A 22,864-nucleotide genomic window follows, 5' to 3' on the forward strand; every position below is an offset into this window, starting at 1 on the left:
CCCTTGATAGAAGCAGCTTGGTGGGTTATGCACTCACCGGGTAGCATTTTGGTAATAGGTCTGAAACCTCCCTTAGAAATTGGTGTTGATTCTTGATATATTGATTTTTATACCTGAAAGATTCTGCTGTAAACTGAACTTATTTGTTGGAACATTAAAAACCCATACTTACAACTACTCTGATTTTGGAAAGTGAATTCTTCTTAGAATTCATGCTTGTTTACTTTCATGTTTCAAAATAAAAAGGATAGATAAAACCACTGAAGAGCATTTTCAAATTAATATTCTTAAAGTATTATTTAAATGTAAGAGATTTGGCATTTTCCTGAGTAAAATATTCAATGAGGAAATTTTCCAATGCCATCACAAGGGGATGCCAGTGATGAGCTTGGTGGATGGGCAAGGTGATCTGGTTTGAGTAAATTTTTTAAGCTCTTTTTGGCATTCCTATATTTTGACACAACAAGCACCCAATAATGAAATAATTCTCTGTAGGTGCAATAATAAATGAATTATCCATAGTTGCCTTATCTGGAGCTCATTAACTAAATGTCAAAAAAATGTTTTTCCATTGCTTTCCATATATATTTCTGCACCAAATAGCATTGCATTTGATAACAGTGCAGTAGGTTTTCCTTTGCAAGACTCAATAGTTGCTTCCACATATTACATAATATCTAGAAATTGTGGTTCGCAGTAGTCCAGGGGTAGAGTGTTCGACTACTGACTGGAGGGCCTGGGTTCGATTCCCACCCCAACAAGCCCTGTGCACCTGCAGCTCCACCTGTGTACTATGTGATTTTTTGGGTACCAGATCTTCCTGGGAAACCATAACCAGCACAGGGGAAGGCACTGCCCCCCCCTACCGTGGTGTGTGAATTTCACATGCTGTATAGGGCTTAGTACTGGGTGAACTTTACCATCACCTACCAACCCGACCTTTGGGTTGATTACTGTGTATATGGTTTTCTTTACTTTCAAAATTGCCTAAAGTTCACACATGACAGGTATATAAATAGAATAAATTCATCATTTTCTGAAATGCTGAAAAATGTTGATTTTGCCCAAATTTGAACCTGGGACTTATAGATCCACATTCAGACTCTTTAGGCCTCCATAGAAATATTATTACTAATGCAAAGGTTTGATGCACATATCCCTTATCTAAGTTACTAAATAAATCAAATTTGTTTAAAACAATAGACATTAATAACTCCTAATGAGTACTTATGTTTTTTTTCAAATGATTTATTTGTCTATTTACATTTGCAGGTATCAAGGAGTAAACTGTGAGATCAATATAAATGAATGTGAAGAAAATCCCTGTCAACACAGAGGACTATGTTTTGATAACTATGGAAGTTACACATGCCAGTGCAATCCAGGATATGGTGGCCAGAATTGTGAACTGGTGAATTTGTCTTAATTATTTTTCAAAATTTAATTGATACTTGGGGCTTGAAATCAAAGATGGAACACTCCAAAAGCCATAAATCATCTTTTACACAAAGAGTAATTTTGTGGAAAATTTTCACATTTAACTCAAAAAAATAGTCATATCATCATTTTAATTATGATTATTTTTACTTTTAATCTTCAGATAATACTGATATTTTTTATATTCTTATCAATTCATTTATGTAGAATAAATAATTCATTTATGAATGAATTATTTATTCTTATTTATTCATTTATTTCTTATCTAATTTATGTATTGTGAATTATTTTTCTACAGAATCTTAAAGAATGCAGCTCTCATCCATGCCAAAATGCTGGATTCTGTTTGGATTTAGTAGGAGGTTTTGAGTGTCATTGCTTGAATGGTTATAGAGGTTTGACTTGTGAAATAGAGATTGATGAATGTGAGGTTCCCCTAGGCCAGACACCTCACTGTCCATACCCTAACAGTATGTGCTTGGATGGAGTGGGGTCATATCAATGTGTCTGCATGCCTGGATACTTAGGTAAGGTGTTTTCTATTGTGGCTTTCTGTGGTTTTTACTGTAAGATTTTTTCTTTTGATGACGAAGGGTAACTTTCGTGTCTAATTACCACGAGGATGAAAAGAAAGAGGCTAGTAGCCTATAAAAGGAAGGCTAATTGCATCTGGTTTGACAGTGATGTTGGTGATTTTGCAGTGTGGTTGGCCAGAAAGTTTGTTTATTAAATGTACACTGGAAACATGAATTAATTTGCATATTTACGATATAGTACTTAGGCTTACAATATGAAATTTGGTGGAAGGTCAGGATTGAAGGTAGAATATTTACACGAGCACTCTGTGTCAGTAGCAAGAATTAAAGTTAGACTGTTATCTAAAGTTACACTTTTGAAAAACTTGAGATAATCTTCAACGTCCATGATTTCACTATGTTATTCTTTGCTATATAAAAGCAAAAATTTGACAATTGTTTTCACAATATGTGCATCTATGCAGATAGGGAGGCATGAACAACAAATAAAATATAACTTTCATTATTACGACATCTTGAACTTTTGAAGAAGCTCACATGGTCTTCACCATCCACCATGTTTCTAAACTCCTCTTTGTTCTTATACTTCACCATGGTGCAGAGGAACTGCTCTCAGCTAATGCCACTTTGGCACTGCATGTATATTTAAACAATGAATGTGAAATTCATCCTTGGATGCTCAAGGAATTTCGATAATGTAAATTACATTTTTTGCAACCTTTCATCAGTGTCTCCCCCTCCTCTCACATGAGAACAGTACCTAAGTAAGAAAGTTATCAAAGACAGCTTTCCAATTAACTGAAAAATCATGCAATCCTTGCAGTCAGCAATGAATTATATGGAGTTCAACCAAAGTTAAAGACAAACTCAGTCCAGCCCAAATCTGAAGCTTATAATCCACTCATCAAGTTGACCTACTGGGTGAGAGTGTGAGACTCGTTGCCTATTCATTTAGTGGTTGATTTGAAATATCCGTTAGAGCCTACATATTTATGTTACCTTATGTGATGTAAAAGAAAATTTCAATAATCTATTTACAAGATCCATTGTATAAAATTATGAAGCAAGAAGCAGACTTAAGCGTAATGCATAATTTTCTAATTTGACTGACACCCAAGACTCAGTGAAATTCATGGGCATCACATTATTTAATAAACTGGCAGCTACTGCCAATAGCACCAAAAGTTCAACATTCAAAACCAAACTGCATTCTCAGCTATCAACCAAGTCTCTTAACTCTGTCAACGAATTTCTTGAGACTGACACTAGTGACATGGTACTTAAATAAAATGTATATAAATATGCATACAGGTACTCTGCTTTGTGTTTTTAATGATTGAAATGTGTATTGTGGTATGATATGGTAACCATCTAATAATAAATAAATGTTATTGATATTTTTCATTTCTGAAAATTCCAATTTATAGGTATCCCTCCAAACTGTACTGAAGGGGTTCATTGCTCTACAACTCCATGTCTCAATGGTGGCACATGCTATACCTATCCAGGATCACCTCCGGAATCTGATGGAGCCCAAATTTGTGTTTGCCCTCCTGGATTTACAGGTAAATTCTTCTTGTTCCCATCAACTATGTCAAGCTTCTCTGCTCACTTTTAGTTGAGTTCTGCACATTTGTAGTTATTATTGTATTTATAATCTAACAATCCCATCCATAGTTTGTAAATTATATGTCACTTTTCTCATCTTTGGAGCTTGTGAGTGAAATTTTACTGTGCATGCCTTAAATTGCTCTTCTTATTTCTCTGTGAATATGTCCTTTCTGTTTGTTGTGTGCTGTGCTGTTGTTTTGTGATTGTCCTTCTTAGGAGACATGCATAGAAGAGTTGTGGTGATCTTGTCATCCCTTAAACTCATCAGCCGTAGTTCCATTTCCCTGATGTAATTGATTTATTTTCTGTAATTTTTAGCACTGTCATTATTGATTACTGTAGGATAAATATTGTTTTGGTGTTTTATGATGAATTACACATTAATCAGAAGAAAGTTAGAGGCACTTTTCTGTGCAAAAGGTTTAATAAAGCTTCCTGAAAAATATTAAATTCCCCTCTTTGTAACTTTCCCCTCAAGTCCTTCCATGTAAATTCTTCAGCAAGCACTTTTGCATCAACATCTTTACCAAAATTAATATGAAATAACAGGAGCAGACTGTGGGCATAAGATAGCAGGTATTAGGTCAACTGGACTAGGAAACATTCGACCTTCATCTGCCAGTCGCTCAGCAAATGGTGTAGTGGCATCATCTGTTGGACAGCTGCATCAGCAGAATGCTGGTTCAGGAAGATGTGGTTCATTAGGAAGAGGGTGTGAAAATGGGGGCACATGTCTGGGAGACACTTGTGTCTGTCCCGAACACTTCACCGGAAGAACTTGTGAGGCACTTGTTCGTTGTGCAGCCAATCCATGTCTTCATTATACATCCTGCAAAGATTATGTAAGCTTCCCGGAATTATCTTTTTAATTTTTATGTATAAGTATTAACTTTTACTCTTCTAGAAGCCAAATTTTAGTTAGTAGTGTATTCTGATTTAATATTTGGCAAAGCATCAAAGAACAAAAAAGGATGCCTGAATAAAGTTTTCCATTTTGTTCCCTTCCATTGTTATATCAAGTCATATTAATTATTGAGGCACTATAGCTTTTGATGCTTAAAAGACTTATTTTCACTCTGACATATGTACAATTAAAACTCATCGCACTGCCTTTTTGAACTTTGCTTACTCATATTTTCTATTTTTAATGCTAAGAATGCTTTCAAATCAAAGGCACTCTGCTTTCAGTGACTAAAAGACTGAAATAATGGGTGCGGGGATAGACCCTGACCAATACTGAGCTATTGGGAATGAATACACTTATTATCATAGTTAAGTTATAGCGGTTTTTTAGGTACCAGAACTTCCCGGGAAAACATAGGTGACTCTGGGAATGGAACTAGGCCCCCTAACCTGAAGTTAGAATTTTTCATACCATTGGCCTTGGTATTGGGTTAACTCCACCCTCACCTCTGGGTTGTTAACTATGTTTATGGTTTTTTAGCTAACCAATAATGTCAAGCAAAATTGGCTCTTCTAATGTCATATCGAATCCAAAGTCAGTTTTAACGAAGTTGGCATGAGAGGCAGTAGGGTTTAGAGGAAATCTTACATCACCCTGATAGCTCCTAACTTGTGAGTGATAATCACTACAGGTATCTATAGAGTGAGTTACTTTCAAGGAAATTTCCTGAATTATGCCTAGTTCAAGTTTTTTCAGATAGAAGATCCAATTGAACATTCATCTGCTACCAAAATTATCATTTGCCTACATACCACTGTGACTGAGGACTTTAAATATTTAATTTGTGACTCCTCAAGAAAATATATATTTTGAAGCTTGTAGAAGGGAGTCTTCTTTACTTCTGAAAATATTGATTCAAATTTGATAATTTATGATGAGAGTTAACTGACAGAGTGTCCCTAAATATAGGGAAGAAAAAGTGGGGCTGATGATTTTTGGCACATATAAGGGAAGGCATCAAGGATAAATTGAAAGTGTGAGATGGGGCCATCCTGATTGAAGTGGAGTAAGGGTCAGGGCACAATATCTCTGGGCTGTTTTTTTCTCAGCTGCATGCCCCTTGACTGGTCATGAATGGGTCTGGTAGACCCTTAAATATCTGTATTCAATCTTTGTGTGAGTTTGAATTCTTGCTTTGGTTGATCTAATTTGGACCTACTTGCCCCAATTTGACCAAGAATGTTAAATACTTTCTGTATATCTTGCTAGAGTTTTGCTTTATTTTAATAAAGATGCTCGGAGTTTACTTTTCCATTTTATTACTTTTGGTTCAAAAGACTACTTTAATGTTGATACAAGGAGTCTTTTGGTCACCAAATAAAAGTGAACTATCTGAGGGGCTGCAGTTTTACTTGCTGTTATGAATGCATACTGAGAGTTTAATAGGAATATTTTAGAGTAAAGTATTAATTCTTAATGAACTAAGTAGGAGTACTTTTTTTGGGAGGCGACTGACAGCTAAGGTCATTTGTGCCATTTGGGATGGATGGGAAAGGAAGGGTGGAGAGAAATCCAGCATTGACATTACCCTACTCATGTCAAAACATGGCAAGGGGTCTGCAGTTTAACACCCCATCCGACGGATGTCGTACTCACTGAAAGTGCTCTCCACAAGGCACCTAAAGTAAGGATCGGGATACTCCTGAAAATTATTTGTTGTCTCCAGGATTTGAACCCGGGTCCTCTTGGTGGGAAGCCTATACATTAGCCACTGCACCATCCTGACACCTTGTAGTGAACTAAGTGAGAAAGAAATGGTGAGATGTAACTCATCATTAATATTTTATTTACTTATTTAACGACTTTTATTGGGGTGAGATTGAGACATATTAGTCTCTTCTTCCATCTAATCCCTATACATTCAATAAAGACAATTAAAAACACCCAAGCCCTAGGTGGAGGAAAACCCACCAAGGTGGGAATCAAACTCATAACCTCTGAGTTGGCAGGCAAGGGCATTACCCCGACGCTACCAGGATGGCAAATATGGACACTGTGAGAGCACAAGACTAAAAAAATGCTACATTTAATTTTACCAAAATATCATGAGAAATACAGCAATGTTTGAGGTTATATAAAAAATGAATCACTTAATTCAAATGTCCATGAAACACTGCTCTTGCTCACAAGTTTTTTATTTCCTCAAAGTATGAGAAAATTCTAGCATAAAAATTATAGTTTTTGTTCTCTATTGTATTTAGAATAAATTCTGGTGTACTCATACTGAGCTATTTGAACAAAGAGGCCAATAATTTTCTATTTCATCTATGAGCCAAGTCTCTCTGCCATCATAGGGCCTAAATTTTCATGATACAGAGAGAGATTTCAATGTGTGCAATTTTTTATGATTCAAAGTGGTGGGTAATCCACTCACATGAAGATCTGAGATATCCAAATCCCAAATGGTATTTCAAGAGTTCGGCATCTTCTAAACTGCTTTAGTGGCCAGAATATGAGAAGTGAAAGGAAAGTTACATTTAACTAAGATACCTAAGAGGGGATGGAGATGGTGCGGGGGCTAACGTACTGGCTTCCCACCCTGAGGGCACGGGTCCAAATCCCGGCGGTGTTGAATATTTTTCAGAGGTATCTTGATCCCTACTTGAGGTGCTTTGTGGAGGGCACTTTGAGCGAGTACGCCGTCTGTCGGATGGGACATTAAGCTGCGGACCCTTTGGCACCTTTCGTAAAGAGTAGGCTAATGCCGACGCCGGGTTTCTCTCCACCCTTCATCCTTTCCTGTCCATCCCCTATGGCACAAATGACCTTAGCTGTCGGTCGCCTCCCCTCAAAACTACTACTACTAGGAATTCAGGAAGGGTTCATTTGACTAAGAACCATACTTATGCCATAATATTTATTATTATATATAGAAAAATAGGACATGAACTTCATGGATTTTTATTGAACTTCAATTTTATGACATAGTTTCAAATGGCAAAGTTCAAAAAGGTAGTTTATCTATATGCAGAAAATGTTATTAATCATCATTCACCTTTGAAACTCCTTAGGGCTTTACTCTCAGTCATTCTCAAGTAAACTGCTTACTTGTTCACTCTGTTGTTCATGAAATTTTTGTTGTTAAAAATGTTTTCCTATCAGCAATATTCCCAGTGCTCAATATCCAGGTCTGTCATTATTATATAGCAGAGGTATTCTTACCCAATATTTTAACTGGTACAACTTTTTCACATAATTATTAATAGAGTGGAGGATACTACTGTACTTGTGAGCCAGGTTGGATTGGCTCAAACTGTGACCTTGATGTGAATGAATGCCAATCAGACCCATGCAGGAATGGTGCTTCGTGTACAGATTCTATAAACTCCTTTTCATGTTCCTGCCTTCCAGGGTTTACAGGTATGGTAACTAATCATGGTTCCAAATAGCATATCTCTATGAATTTTTTTTACATTTCGGATTGAACAGCTTGTGAAGGATTCTTAACAAGGTGTGGTTTAGGGATTAAGCTCTAACTGGGCAACTTAATTGCTTTTTTTGCAATATGTAGAGTTAATAAACATTATCATTACATATTACATTATTTTCCCAATATGTTAATTCTTCTGAATAGATTATTTAGTATTTGGTCCTTCAATACCTTGCCGCTTGATGAAGCTGCTAAATGATTTTTTATTGGAAAATTATAGATTTAAGAATCACAAGAAATGAGACATTGGCTAATATTTTGGTGTAAGGTTAACCTTTGGTCGTTGACCAAATAATTGTGATTTATATTATATGCATGTTGCCTAGTACATATTTCATGATCATATGATATCTTATTGTATAAAATATTGTAAATACCCACAGTGTTAAATTTTATATATTTATTTTACTTATAGATTTTAATTTCAGAAATTGCATTGCTCTTTAATAATTTGTTCCAAACAATTATTTAACTCTTAACCTTTTATGTCAAATAGGAAAAGAAATTGTACCTAACTATTATGCATAATAACAATAGTGGTGAAAGAATTCTTGTTTGTACATAAATAATAAAGTGATTGGTCATAAAACCAAGTTGCAATGTACTGTGATTTTATTTATCATTTTTCTTTTTTTACTTAATGCTGCTTTTATTCCCCCTCCCTTCTCCCCGAGAATTTATTTTCTTGAGGTTTGTAGCATGACTGTCATTCATTTATTCTACTCTATGTACTTTGCTGCATGCTTTATCTTGCATTTCATTATTTTATTTCATGTAATCACAATGAGTGTTTAACAGGTGAGGGTTTGTTGAGTATTGGTGCTATTAACATTGCTGCACAATGTCTCATTTATGCTTTTCATTTTAAATAAAAATACGGATGGTGATATTTAATTTTATCTAATTTACCAACTTGGCTGAAATATTCATGTCAATAGAAATGTAGTTGCATGCTTCACATTTGTGTGCATAAGTTGCAGTCAATTTTTCAGTGGAAAATTCAGTTTTTCCCCCAACACTCATATTCAAATGTAATACATTTTTTTCTCTTTAAGTATGAAGTGGAATTAATTAAGTAGATAATTAAGAAAATTATCAAATTTGAATAAATTATAGCTTGAGCTTGGTTGTCTATGAAATTACGGTAACACTTAATGATTAATTTTTTTAGTTAAAATTGCTTAAGTTTGGATACAGCAATAGTTGTGGATAATGAGAGAAAATAATACACTTTCCAGTATTGCTTTAAAGGCAAAAATACATTGGCATAAATTTCATTGAAATCTTTTATTAAGCAAGAAATAACTATGAATAAGCTTAAATGAATCATTTTTCCAAACTTTAAAGTTTCAATTTGATCGAAAGTAAAAAGAAATTGTTTTAAATAAACCCATTTTGAAAAAATGCAACATAAAATTCATGCCTAAATATCTTCTTTTGGTCCACTTAGGTAAAATGTGTGAAGTAAGCATCGATGAATGTGCATCATCACCCTGCTTAAATGGAGGCACATGCGAAGATAGAATTGATGGTTATGTATGTAATTGTACCCAGGAATTTATGGGGGAGAGATGTGAGCGTGAATATGACCCATGTGCAGCTTTTACTCCCTGCCAAAATAATGCAACCTGTGTCACAAAACGCTCCAGGAGAGAGTACTATTGTGAATGTGCTCCAGGTAAGTTGATAATATTTTATGTTAATTCCACTGATGAATAAAAACAATTTAACGTGCATTAATATTTTACAAAGACTGCAGGATAGATTTTGTTGTAAGTTTTACATGCATATACAAAAGGAGTGAAAACAAGCAACCAATATTAGACTAATTATGTTTTTTATGCTTTTTCCCCAAAATAAATATGATGAAAAGTACATTTAAATCAGTCTAATATTCCAAGGGATATTAAATACATGTTTTCAGGGTAAGGGGGTTAGATCCTTTCCCGGTACCACCATTAGGTTTCTCCTAAAGTTCAAGAAACCATAAATTTCCACTGCTTGGATTTTTAGGCATGATTTCCCAAGTGCAGCACCTGAGATATAACCCTGGGACCCTCCAATCAGTGGAACGATGCTCTTAATACTAGGCTGCCATGCCTCCTCACAGAGTGCTATGGTTTTCAAAATTTTGCCATACAACCAAGGATCTTCCATTTGAATTTAAAGTGCATGGATAATTAATGCTAGATATCAGCTGGGACTTTATAATAAATTTTTTAGATATGGTTTCAAGGACCTTGCTGTTTCAGTGGCATATCGAATTCCATGATTGTGGTATCAAGCTGGGTTTAGAAATTGTGACAAAGACATTGATTAGGAGTATATGAGTATTGTCTTCCTAAAACATACAGTTTTTAGTTGTGAATGCATAGAAAAGACACTCAGAATATTTAACAATTTAGGGATAGACCTTGGTTTCAGTCATATATACTTAAACCTGGTTTGCATCTCACCTCTACAGTTACATTGAATCTGTCTTTGTCATAGCCTGAAGGATGATACAGATGGGAGATGGCATTGGGTGCTTGCGGTTTTTATTGCTACAGGATTTGGGAACATAATTTAAATCTTTGTTTTTGAAACAAAAGTTATAGCTTATATCACATTTGTTTGGTGATTTTCATATCAGCTTTCAAGAGAAGGATGTATTTAGAAGGAATGCGCTCGGAGTGAATTCTTACTTATGTAAAATAAAAGTTTTTAGCATTGACTGTGTACAATGTAATGAAATATAAGGTGGCTTTTGTCATGCAGCAGAAATGGAATGTACCTGCATTTGCCTGTATTCATGGGCTTCTCATAATCAAGTTAGAATATATGTACATATAAGTGGGGTTCAGCTTGACACCATAAAAATTCATATTCCTATCCTGGGTGGTTGGGCAATATGTGGTTGCTGTGTTTAAAATCAAGATAAATAGGGAAGAATTTAGCCCACCTTAGATTTTTAGAATGGATGCACCAATGCTTGAAGTGAAAACTTTAGATTTTAATATGCATTGCTTAGTATTTACATTTTTAAGACTGAAATTTGTACTAAAAAAATCACATCAAAATCAATCCCGTAGTGTTGAAGCCATGGGACCAATTATATTTTGCATAAAATTTTGTATTTGCAGGTTTTGAAGGTCTTCATTGTGAAAATAATGTCAATGACTGCCTTCGAGCTAATTGCCCATCAGATAAGGTCTGTGTTGATGGAGTTGGTGGGTATGAATGTAGGTGCCCTGAAGGATTCACTGGGGATAACTGCTCAGTTGACATTGATCACTGTCTTTCAAGACCATGCCACAATAATGGAACCTGTCGTGACGGCCTGACAAACTACACTTGCATCTGTCCACCAGGATATACTGGTAAATATATTGTTTTGTAATAATGTTTACTCTCTTTTAAAAAGTTTATATTCTGAACTGCAAAAGAATGTACAAATATGTGAAAGTCTATAAATGTATTATTTTTATTAAAATGATAATTCAGTAGCATCCAAAATGGATTTTCTATGAAAGAGAAGTGGTGGAACTTAATCCATTTATTTTTTAATAACTAACAATAATTTATGTGAAATAAAAATAACAATGATTGATGTTTTATTGTGACTCTTTAACATATTCAGTTAAATGAAATCATAAAAGTACCAAGTTCAATGAAATTATTCTTATTTCTAGGCCGGAATTGTGAAAGTGATATCAATGAATGTGAAATCTCTACTCAACTTTGTAATCATGGGATATGCCTTAACACAGAAGGTAATTTTAATATAGTGTACCATATATGTGTAACCATGATGTGAAATATTTGCATTATTAATTCAGAGACTAAAAGGCAAATTCATGCACAGGAGAATAGGGCTCCGATTATTCCATTAATATTTAATGAAACTGAAATTGAAAATGAAAATTGCAAATCAACTTTAAAGTTCTCATTGATAAGCGGTGATGTATGAACCCTTAATTTATCTTACATTATAGAGTAAGTTCATATTTTAAATGTATGGCCAATTTTTAGTTTTAGTCGGACACCTCAGTCATACTCCTACACCTATGTGACCACACCAGCGATAGGGACACCAGCCATACACCTATGTCCAAGTGATAGTTATGTCTTACATTGATTGAACAACAGATAAAAACTTATGGTTTTCCGTTAACCTGGATTGTTTTGCATTTTGTCCTAAGTTTGAACCAATGCTGGGTTATTGTACTGTCATAGCTTATCAATAGAAACTACATAATTTCCTTTTAATGTCTTTTTCTCTCACTTTATTGTTTTTCTTTTATATATTTATAATTTACCATTTTTGGTTTAATTTAGAGGAGATAGGTTTGGTTTTGGCAATCAATTTTATTCTTGGAAAGTAATATCTTTTTTTTATTAAAAACGCAATGAATCATGGATGTAGAGCTTATTTCTGTAATTTTTATCTTTAACTGAAAATGAGTGAATTAGGCCCACTAATTTTCAATTTTACTCTAAAACTGTTTTACTCAGGATTTCTGTATTGCATTGGAAGCTTGTTATTTTCATTTTTAGATGGCTGAATTTTTGTTAACATATTCGCTTTTCTTACCATAACCTTCAGAAGTCTTGTTGAGTTCGTTCTTCCTTGGCTCTGTCATAAACGCGCCTAGCATTGATTTTTAATAATTCTTGTTCTTTTCTAATCTTCTCTGGTTGTTCTATTGTGCTATAGCTGACCTATTGTTTTTAAAATAAGAAGACTTTGTTTGACCTCAAAATAAAGCCATCTGTCAAGTTGCATATTCTCCATTTTAGGCAGTTATCAGTGCTTTTGTCGTCCTGGTTTTTCTGGAGATCACTGTGATTTGGACTTTGATGAATGTTTATCACGACCTTGCCTAAATGGTGCCACATGTGAAAATAAGATAAATGGATATAACTGCATTTGTACACCAGGATATGCAGGTTAGTTTGCCAATTTATATCAAGTTGGGGTTATTGTGCTTACTTGTGTAGAGTAGTATTTAACAAACAAGTTTTCATTGCATGGAGAAGGAAGATAGGAAGAGACCTTGCAAATTTGACATATTTATGGCAAAAATATGGCTCCATAATTTGATTTTATTCCATTATAAATATTTGTATTGTGTTATAAAGTAGATATAATTGAATTAAGATTTATATCTTGATAAAAGAATAGTGATAATGTTTAAATAAAACTTGTAAATTAAGAAGAAATATTAAATGCATGCTAGATTATATGGTTGATGCATCTAAATGAAATTATTGAATTTAATTCTTTGAAAATGAGTGTACACTTTTTGACTTGTTGACATTTGCTGCTTATAGGTAAGGACTGTGGAACCAATATTAATGAATGTGAGTCAAATCCATGCCAGTATGGATCAACCTGTATTGATGAAGTTGCATCTTACACTTGTGTATGTCCGGCTGGTTTGACTGGATCACTCTGTGAAACTAATATTGATGATTGTGAGGTTAGTAATTCTGCTATTATATGTTAATTACTTAGACAAATAATTGAAACATAATGGCCCATTGTTTGTTCAATATCTATGAGCAGGGCATAAAATTGACCACCTCTACTGACAAATTGACCTTTTGAATGTAAGAAGTTTTGAGAGAACTAATTGTAAAGGCAGCCATCCTGGGAAAAATTCTCTTGAAACCAGTTGAATTGTGGTGGAAATTGGCTGAAATGAAACATTTACATACAATTTAGTTATTAGGTGTAATGATTATCCTTGGGTGTAGGCATTATTGTGTTAAGTCATTGAGCAATGCCTCATCACCATTGAGATTCATTACCAATGGCATTTCATACCAGTGGTTTTCAAGACTATTATATTTACCAATATATCACTGAAAATATCGACCTATTACTCTTTTTATGTGCTTTTTTATCATTATCAACATTAATTCCAAGTTCCATTTCATTATATTCACAGTCAAATCCCTGTCTCAACAGTGGAATATGTGTGGATGGCATGAATGAGTACACTTGTAACTGCACAGGAACTGGTTTTGAAGGAGAGCATTGTGAAAACAATGTTGATGATTGTGCACCAACTTCACCTTGCCTCAATGGTGCACCATGTGTGGATGACATCAATGATTACTCATGCACATGCTTTCCAGGGTACTCTGGTAAGTATGGCTCTTATCATATGTCTCAAGATTTTCCCAACCAGAAGTACTGGAAACTCATATTTTCATTATCCATCAGTGAACTTTGAAATACTGAGAATACCTGTGTCATGGATGAAAGTAACATCAATTCCTATGGTAGCTGGTTATGTCAAAGCTGTTACAATTAATCTGATGAGAATTTCATATACCAGACCATCATCAAGGTTGCATACTTGAATCCTATGTGAGGAACTGTTTGTTATGATGTAATGATTTTCAGAAGTTGCTTTTACAGTTCAGGTTAACCAAAGCAATCAGAGAGTTAAACTCAATTAGGCGCTCCTATTGCAGACTTGGCATTGACTGGACTGAGATTAACTCTAATGTACATTGTTAGAGTCAGATATTAGAGTCAGGGAAAACACTGACTCATATTTTAATTGAGAGAAATCTGTACAATTCAAATTGAAGAGAAAGAAATCGTTACCCACATTCCATATTGTTGGCAGACACTGCTAAAAAAGTCTATAGAACCAACTTTGCATCTTCAACCCCTTAAAAGATAAATTACCTGAAACTCCAAAACTTGGGGGTCCTGAAAAAAGTATTGTTAACATTGGGGGGGTTCTCGCCAGTCAATTTACAAATCCACTGAAAAACAATATTGAAAGTATTATGAAATACTGGAAACACTATTTATTGCACAAAGTGGACGTGGGAAGTGTTTGAAGATATTGATTGCATGATCCAAATTGCTCTAGTTGATATTTGTAAACAAAATTTTTGATTTTAACAATCAGCCCTACCTTTGAAACATTGGTCAGAGAGGAAATATTTATAATTTTTGGAATGAGTTGTGTAAAAAAAATATTAGTAATCATTAAGGTCGTGGCACAGTGGTTTTGTTATAAAATTATAGATGAGAAAATTGAAGGGAAGATACCATGAAGAAGACCAAGAGAAAACTATCAAATTAAGAATTGCATAAAACAAAGAAGCTGTCAGGGTGTGAGAAGGAATCAACACTGAATCTTGAAGAATGGGGGACTGGGGTAAACCAATCTTAGGATTGAAATACTGATGATCATGAAAGTTTAACGAAGACTTAAGGTTTCACACTTTTCTGAACAAAGTTCACAATAGTAGAATAACTACTGGAAATTTTTCTAGCACAACTAAGTATGGGGGTATTGTTTAGTGTATTCATGTAGATATTCTTTATTTAGGATGGTCTGCTGAAGAAAAATAATATCAATAAACTAATAATGAAAAATAAAAAAGTAGCTCTCTAGGCCTACTTTAGTAATTAGAGACTAAAAACCAGAGAATATTTCATTAATTTTTTAAAACTATATTATATTTAATTTTTGTAATATTTGGTACACTTAAATTAAAATTAAAAAAAATCTAATTAATACTCTTTTTGATACTACTTGCAGGGAAAAACTGTGAAATTGACATAAATGAATGTGAGCCTTCACCCTGTCAGTATGGAGGAACTTGTTTGCAACGCTCCAATGTTTCTCTATATGCCTCCAGCGGTGGATATTCCATACTGGCAATGACAAGTTCAGTCTCATATGGGTCACCCCAGACAGCAAGAATCAATTTGCCATTCACTCTGCCCCCCATCTTCAACAAGGAATTCTCACCAGCTGCTGCGGCGGGATATGAGTGTATATGTCCCAGAGGACTTGTGGGTCGGGACTGTGAGGAGAATGTGAATGAGTGTGCTTCATCACCTTGTGCAAATGGTGCTTGCCGGGATCGAGTTGATGGATTCACATGTGAATGTGAACCAGGTTTTGAAGGAGAGCGTTGTGAGATTGAAGTAAGTACCATAATTTAATTTACATCCCCACACTTCTGTTTAAACATGACATATGAGACATATGAAAATAACATTAATGATTGTAACCGCCAATTTTCATTATTTTTATCATATGTATATTTAAAGTAGAAATCTTATTCTAGTCAAGAGAACATTTCAGAACTTTTCATTTATGCTGATCTTTGGAAATTACTTGGAAATGTAGCTACTTCTCTGAAGAAGGCATTTTTCTAGATACCTTCAAATGCATATTAATTATTCTTTGTTCAATTGTTAGTCATCTAATAATGGCACATGTTAATAGTGAAATAGTTCTCCATTTCCATTAATCCATGATTAAGAGTGAAATAGATCGTCCATTTCCATTTTAAATTTCCCATTATAATGCATGTACATGCAGTAATAATTGCAACTGATGGTTTGAAATCAAAATTTATAGTTTCATAGATAGATCCACCCCGATTTTTTAAATTTTACTGTAAGGGTAAATTTTGTGGTGGTATTCTGATCCCTATTTAACTGAAGAGGATTTCCTATATATGACATATAGCAATGTTCATTGAATCCTTTTCATCCCTAATATTTATACCCATGTTAAAAGGTTTATACAATCTCATCAGTCTCATACCTCTCTAAATAACTGCTCTTAGTGTGAATATTTCCAATTTAGTTCTTCCCTCTGGTAATTAGTTGGAATTGTCATATATTAGGAATAAAATGATACCTCTTATTTCCCTTAGATTGATGAGTGCCTCCGCTACAATCCCTGTGTCCATGGGAACTGTTTGGACCTTCGTGCTGATTACCAATGTGAATGCTCTCTTGGTTATGGTGGTCGTAATTGCTCTAAAGAGCTGATTGGTTGCCGAGGACATCCATGTAAAAATAATGGTTCTTGCACACCATATCTCGAAGGAGAAGTACATCATCGGTTCAACTGCACTTGCCCACAAGGTTTCCGTGGCAAAATGTGTGAAAGGCCAACAACCATGTCACTTACAGGTTCATCATATGTCCTTGTCAATAGTGCAGGGGGACGTGAGGAGGGGTTAGTATAGTGAACTTTTATGGAAAATTCATAGGTGTATATAATTTGCTGCAGGAAAAATTGGTAGGCTTCATGCATGAATGTCTGCTGGATTATGGTGGAAATCCACTAATGCTAGCAAAAGATGTGTAATGCTCCGGTAAATCAAAAATAAGAGTTCAATATGGCTATTTTCAACAAACCACATAATTGTTAAAACGTATTTTTTGTTACATTCCAGTTTTTTGAGAAAAGATACTATTGCTCTCTGCTGACCTGAACAAGTGTCTTTATTAGTAAAGTTTCTAACCTAGCAGCAAACTTGACTCAGTTTTTAGATGAATTTTTGCTTTTGGAATATTTGAAGCTCACCTTTCGTTTTTTACTAATTGCAAATAGAGCCTTTTACCACTATTTCCGATAACAAGTTAGAGAAAGAATTACTTATTATAGATATTTTTATTTACTGGCACATACGCTATAATGGTTGTCTAATTATGTTATTCTTGCTTTCAATTTTAAATTATCATAATTTTATATATTTTGTATAAGCTTTATTATGTGATGAGTTCTTGACTAACTCACAAAGACTATGAAAGGAAAAGAGACAAATTAAACATGGGAGATACAACCCAGTGATATCAATGGCTTTCTTTTTGTTGTTTTAGCTATGATGTGCAACTACGGTTTCGGACTACCTTACAATCTGGACTATTGGCCATTGGTCGAGGCCTCACTTATTACATTTTGGAATTAGCTGGGGGCCGTCTCAATCTTCACTCTAGTCTTTTAAACAAGGTAAGTTATTTTGAATAATCATGTATACTTATATACAAGATAATTCACTCCCAAGGTTCTTATATCTCAGGTGCGGCTTAAGATTTAATGCCATTAATTCATGAAAAATAAGATACAGAATCTATGAAAATAGTTCATGTAAGAAATTCAGGTATTAATACACTGATTCCTCCTCGGAAAATTTTTAAATCCACCATTTTAGCAGGTAAGAGGATGGCCAGCGAATGATGAAGATCATAATCTTGGCACACAGCTGATAATCCATACCATTTAGCAGATTTAATACAAGTGTACAATAATACATTAACACTGTTACTTTTTTTTCCTCTTTGAAATCTGTGTCTACAAGTCTGAGAAACAAAATTAAGCTTGGAAGAGGCATGAATTTTCCAAAAGATTTCATTGAAATGAAATTTTAAATATCTTATCTTGAAAGCAGGTTAATACCAATAAATGGGATTTGACTCACTAATTGATTAATTATTCCAGTATTTTTTCACTAAATTAACTAGGGGCATCATGCCTATTAGTATTTTTTAACTCTTATAAAATTCTATTGTTAATTTAGCATTACCATTCACATTACCAAAATGTGCTCCTACCTTTCAAAAGTGTTGCCCTCATCATTTTCAAACATCTGAAAACTATAATAATACTAATAGTAATAGTCTTGTTTTAAGATGATTAATCCTGCAGTGAGTATACATTTTAAAGCCAACTTAAAGGAGGAATAGGATAAAAATATTAGTACAGTGAGTATGCATAATTTTCTACTGTAAGCAATTTCCTTTGTCTCCCCAAAATATAAGTGCATTATCTAATCATTTACACTAATTTCTTCATGTCCTCGGGAGAGATAGCCTACTTAGATGGCTGCACTGGCTGCATAGCCACCGACATTAAATTGATACCCATCTGTGCAGTCACTGGCACAGCCTGTGTAACTGCCTACACAGCTGCAGCTGCCATTTGACCCACCATGGGTAGGCACTTCAACTGGGGCTTAGGATTTCTGAATAACCTTAATGTAATCTTATTCTATCAATTATCATTTGAAGGTTCAAATTTGTTGATATGTATTTCTAAAATCAAGAAAATGCAAATGAAAAGAAAGACAATGCAGATTTATGAAAAGGCATAATTTTCGCAGGATTCGTGAATTGCTAGAAGATCACAGCAAGCAATAACCAATGTTGTCATTGTAATGACACTTCAACATGAATATTTGGTTAATCAATGATTAAACTTGTTCATAAATTGAATCAAACATTATTATTTTTTTAGCTATGTCATGTATTGATGCAAATGAATTAAGCATTCTCTGGTGTTTTTGGACAATAGTTCTTCAGATATCTCAATAATGCCATACTTAATTTTTTCAAAATAAAAGTTGATTCTGGCATAAATACGCAAATTAGATGGTTTACCCACCACAATGACTTCATTCTGATAACACCAACTTAATTCTTAGCCATATGCAAGAAAATGACTTAATTTTTCACTGTCTGCTTCCGTCTTCTCTCTAAATAATTTATAGATATTTGTTTATGTAGACACGTGTATATAATGTATGCTGAGCTTTTAAAGATATTCAATCAATAAATATAAATAATTTTTTTCTCTCTGCTGTAAAGGTATACAAATATAAATAACAAGGGATGCTTGGTGATATTAGATATTGCCAGAACTTGCCAAGCTACTTGTTGAATATAGCATTGTTGTCTTTTTTTCAGTGGGAAGGTGTTGTAATTGGATCAAGACTGAATGATGGAAATTGGCAGAAGGTTTTTGTCGCTACCAATGCCTCTCACCTGGTTCTGGCAGCCAATGAGGAGCAAACTATCTACCCCATTACCCTGCTGGAGGGATCCTCGAATCAGTTCACTTCCTTTCCTATTACCTACATTGGTGGTTCCGTGTCTACCCTCCGTCGACTGGCACATGGGCCACCCTCATTCATTGGTTGCATTCAGGACATTGCAGTCAATGGTGCTTGGGTATTGCCAGGAACTGATAAAATGGAAGAGGAGGCAGAGGATGAAAATCATGGAGATGGTCATCTCAATGGAGATTCCATTACCAATGACAATGCAGGTGATGGGAATGCCGTCACTGATGGACATACCATAAATGGAGGAGACACTGATAACAATGATGAATCTGGATCCAGCAGAGATGTTGTTACTTATGGACCAACCTTACACAGGGTTAGGAGACATAAATTATCATTATCTTTTCTCTAGCATTGAAAGTCCTAGAAAATTGCCTTTTTTCTAATCTAGTACACTTTTTATTGCTACTCTTTTTTCTATAATATATGGCCAATTTATACTGCATAACTTGATCACTTGTGATCTGTGCATTCAAAAGTATCCAAAAATATTTCATCATCTAGTAAATGTACATAGTTAAATCAGTAAAATTTTCCAGGCTAAGACTAAAATGAATTGAATATAAATAACTATTTGAAATATTCAAATTACTATGAGGGAAGCATATTACTTTCCTTTTAAATAAGAATTTTTGCAGCAAGATTCCTTTTTAATATAATTGTTATAGTAATGAGATCTAATTTCTGGAAAAATTAATGCCCAATGTTAGTCAGGTAAGGCTCAGTATCATTTATAGCCAAATGTAACTAAATGACTTGATCTATGTGATGATGCAATAGTACAATTAACAGCCTCCAGGCAACGACCCTAAAAATGTTGTCTTCTGAAGTTTTTTCCTGATATACTATTAACAGCCGCAGATATTCATTCACACCTTTCCTACCCAAACCACCCTCATATCCCCCATAGTGCTAGTCATTTCACTTGTTTTAATCATTCCATAGTAATGAACTACTGCCACTGCAATCCTGTTTGAAATGATGCATAATGAAATGAGGGATGCCATGATAACTTTATCTTGTTTAATTTAGGATGGAGAGGATGTGGCTGAAACAACTGGTTTAAATGGAACCGAACCAACTGTAAAACTGGAGATGGTGGACATAGGATGCCCCAGGGAGCCACAGTGCGATCCAAATCCATGCCACAGTGGAGGCCACTGCACGGATTTATGGCGTGATTTCCGATGCAACTGTGAAAGGCCTTATCTAGGTCATACATGCCAGTACAGTAAGTTTACTTGCATTTTTTTCCATTCCACTAATTTTTCATCTCTCATCCAGGATAAGGTCCTAACCCCGTAGGTATTGTCATAGTACCAAAATACTTTTATAATCTTCTTGAAGAATGACTTAAGAGTTGTTAAGGGACTGTGAAACTTGCCTCAATGGCCACCTATTCTGAGTAGTCACCTTAATCAGTAGCCTCATTTTTAATGAATCCAACATATATTGCAAAACGTCTATGTAAATTTTCCTGCACTTCACCAGCGATCTTCTTCAGAGGTCAATGGCCATTTGATTTATGGCCACCTACCACTATCGCTACCATGGCCAGCAAATAGCTCTATTGTAAAGTTTGAAAGAGGTGTTCATGAACACAACAGTACATACATATGTATCATTTCAAGCTCTAGCCTATGTATATTTATTTTTTTTAAATTTGCCAGTGGAATTATTTTCCATTGCGTTTAATATTGGAAGGGAACAAGATAGTTTGGAGAGTTGCTACAAGCAAATCCTCTGATAAATAGCCCATGATAAGATGAAATTTAATATGGCTGATTAAAAGCAACAACTTATTTAATGCAGAGTGGTAGAGAGCCAGGAGAAAAGAACTGTATGACCATTCACATGGAAAGTTGTTCTATGGAGCGACACTCCAAGATCATAATCTAGTAATTGAATGTAATTTTTATGTTATACTTTAAACAAAAACTCCACGGTTGCACAGTATGGATACGAAGGCTTTCTCTGAATTTCTCTGCTAATTCCATGAATTCTTCATAATCCAGTTAGCTCACTGATGAAATATTATGCAGAAATTTGAAAGGATCCAAAAATATATACATACATGCATATTTTTACACTTTAGATAACTAAAAAAAGTTTCATCTTGAGAACAAAGCATAGATAGCTGCTGCATCTTGAATTATTTCTGTCCATATTGGTTTCCTTTTGCATTCTATACCAGCCAGAAAGCTCAACTATTTATGTGTTTTTTTCTCAGCAAGGTGGTAAAAAATTGAAGACAACAAAGAATACACTTGAGGAGTAAGATGAATAGTGGGGGGATCGAGATGGTGCGGGGGCTAACGTACTGGCTTCCCACCCTGAGGGCACGGGTTCAAATCCCGGCGGTGTTGAATATTTTTCAGAGGTATCTCGATCCCTACTTGAGGTGCTTTGTGGAGGGCACTTTGAGTGAGTACGCCGTCCGTCGGATGGGACGTTAAACTGTGGACCCCTTGGCGCCTTTCGTAAAGAGTAGGCTAATGCCGACGCCGGGTTTCTCTCCACCCTTCATCCTTTCCTATCCATCCCCTATGGCGCAAATGACCTTAGCTGTCGGTCGCCTCCCCTCAAAACTACTACTACTATGAATAGTGGGCTAAGACTTGTGATCCTGAAAAGTGGGCAGGGATTTTTAAGGGGAAAATGACAAGTTTTTAAATACACTAGTAAATTATATTCTAAAACCAAGAGTGTTATTTAGAAGCACTGGAAGGAAAATAAGAACATGAGGTGGAAAGGAAGAGAATAATAAATGCAGAGAAAATTATTGGAATTGTCTAAAAATATTACAGTTGCAGGAACATACAATTTTGCATCATTTAAGTGATAATTCAAGAGAATAAGAGCAAAGGGCTAGGGTGTGAAAAATATTCACTGACTACTTTGGGAATAAACTGGAAGAAATCAGTTCCTTTGATGAACTAACCAGATACTGGGAGGTATGGCTGTGTGGAGGCAATTTAAGAAATATCTCATTCATATTTTAATTTATGGCCAAATCAAATGAAGTGATTTTACATAACAGGTACAAGTACATATACAATATATGTACTTCTAACTGATATGTAAACTGTTAAAATTATATTATATAATTTTATTGGTTACTGATGTAAGGCTCATAAAATGATAGCAAAATGAAAGATGCACATTAATTTAAATTGACTTTCAATATTAAATTGATACAAGAAAAAAAATATTACTGCCTTTCAC

At 34.7% G+C, this 22,864-nt stretch overlaps 1 protein-coding gene across 3 annotated transcripts in view; it reads left to right on the forward strand.

The window, feature by feature from the left end:
• Window positions 1-22,864, forward strand: part of crb (cell polarity complex component crumbs) — a 193,064-nt gene that overhangs the window by 151,268 nt on the left and 18,932 nt on the right. For 2 of the 3 annotated variants that reach the window (XM_071586267.1, XM_071586266.1), the window contains exons 9-24: window positions 1,273-1,411; window positions 1,736-1,964; window positions 3,401-3,538; window positions 4,134-4,426; window positions 7,755-7,908; window positions 9,429-9,656; window positions 11,101-11,337; window positions 11,650-11,730; window positions 12,758-12,907; window positions 13,292-13,440; window positions 13,912-14,110; window positions 15,532-15,923; window positions 16,664-16,971; window positions 17,619-17,748; window positions 19,482-19,955; window positions 20,672-20,870. In XM_071586267.1, coding sequence (XP_071442368.1) covers window positions 1,273-1,411; window positions 1,736-1,964; window positions 3,401-3,538; window positions 4,134-4,426; window positions 7,755-7,908; window positions 9,429-9,656; window positions 11,101-11,337; window positions 11,650-11,730; window positions 12,758-12,907; window positions 13,292-13,440; window positions 13,912-14,110; window positions 15,532-15,923; window positions 16,664-16,971; window positions 17,619-17,748; window positions 19,482-19,955; window positions 20,672-20,870 — 3,500 coding nt within the window. The remainder of the gene's footprint in view (window positions 1-1,272; window positions 1,412-1,735; window positions 1,965-3,400; window positions 3,539-4,133; window positions 4,427-7,754; window positions 7,909-9,428; window positions 9,657-11,100; window positions 11,338-11,649; window positions 11,731-12,757; window positions 12,908-13,291; window positions 13,441-13,911; window positions 14,111-15,531; window positions 15,924-16,663; window positions 16,972-17,618; window positions 17,749-19,481; window positions 19,956-20,671; window positions 20,871-22,864) is intronic. The other variant, XM_071586268.1, reaches the window with a different exon arrangement.

The sequence above is a fragment of the Hetaerina americana genome, unplaced genomic scaffold (assembly GCF_022747635.1).
Source record: "Hetaerina americana unplaced genomic scaffold, ioHetAmer1.1.p SCAF_1, whole genome shotgun sequence".
NCBI lineage: Eukaryota > Metazoa > Arthropoda > Insecta > Odonata > Calopterygidae > Hetaerina > Hetaerina americana.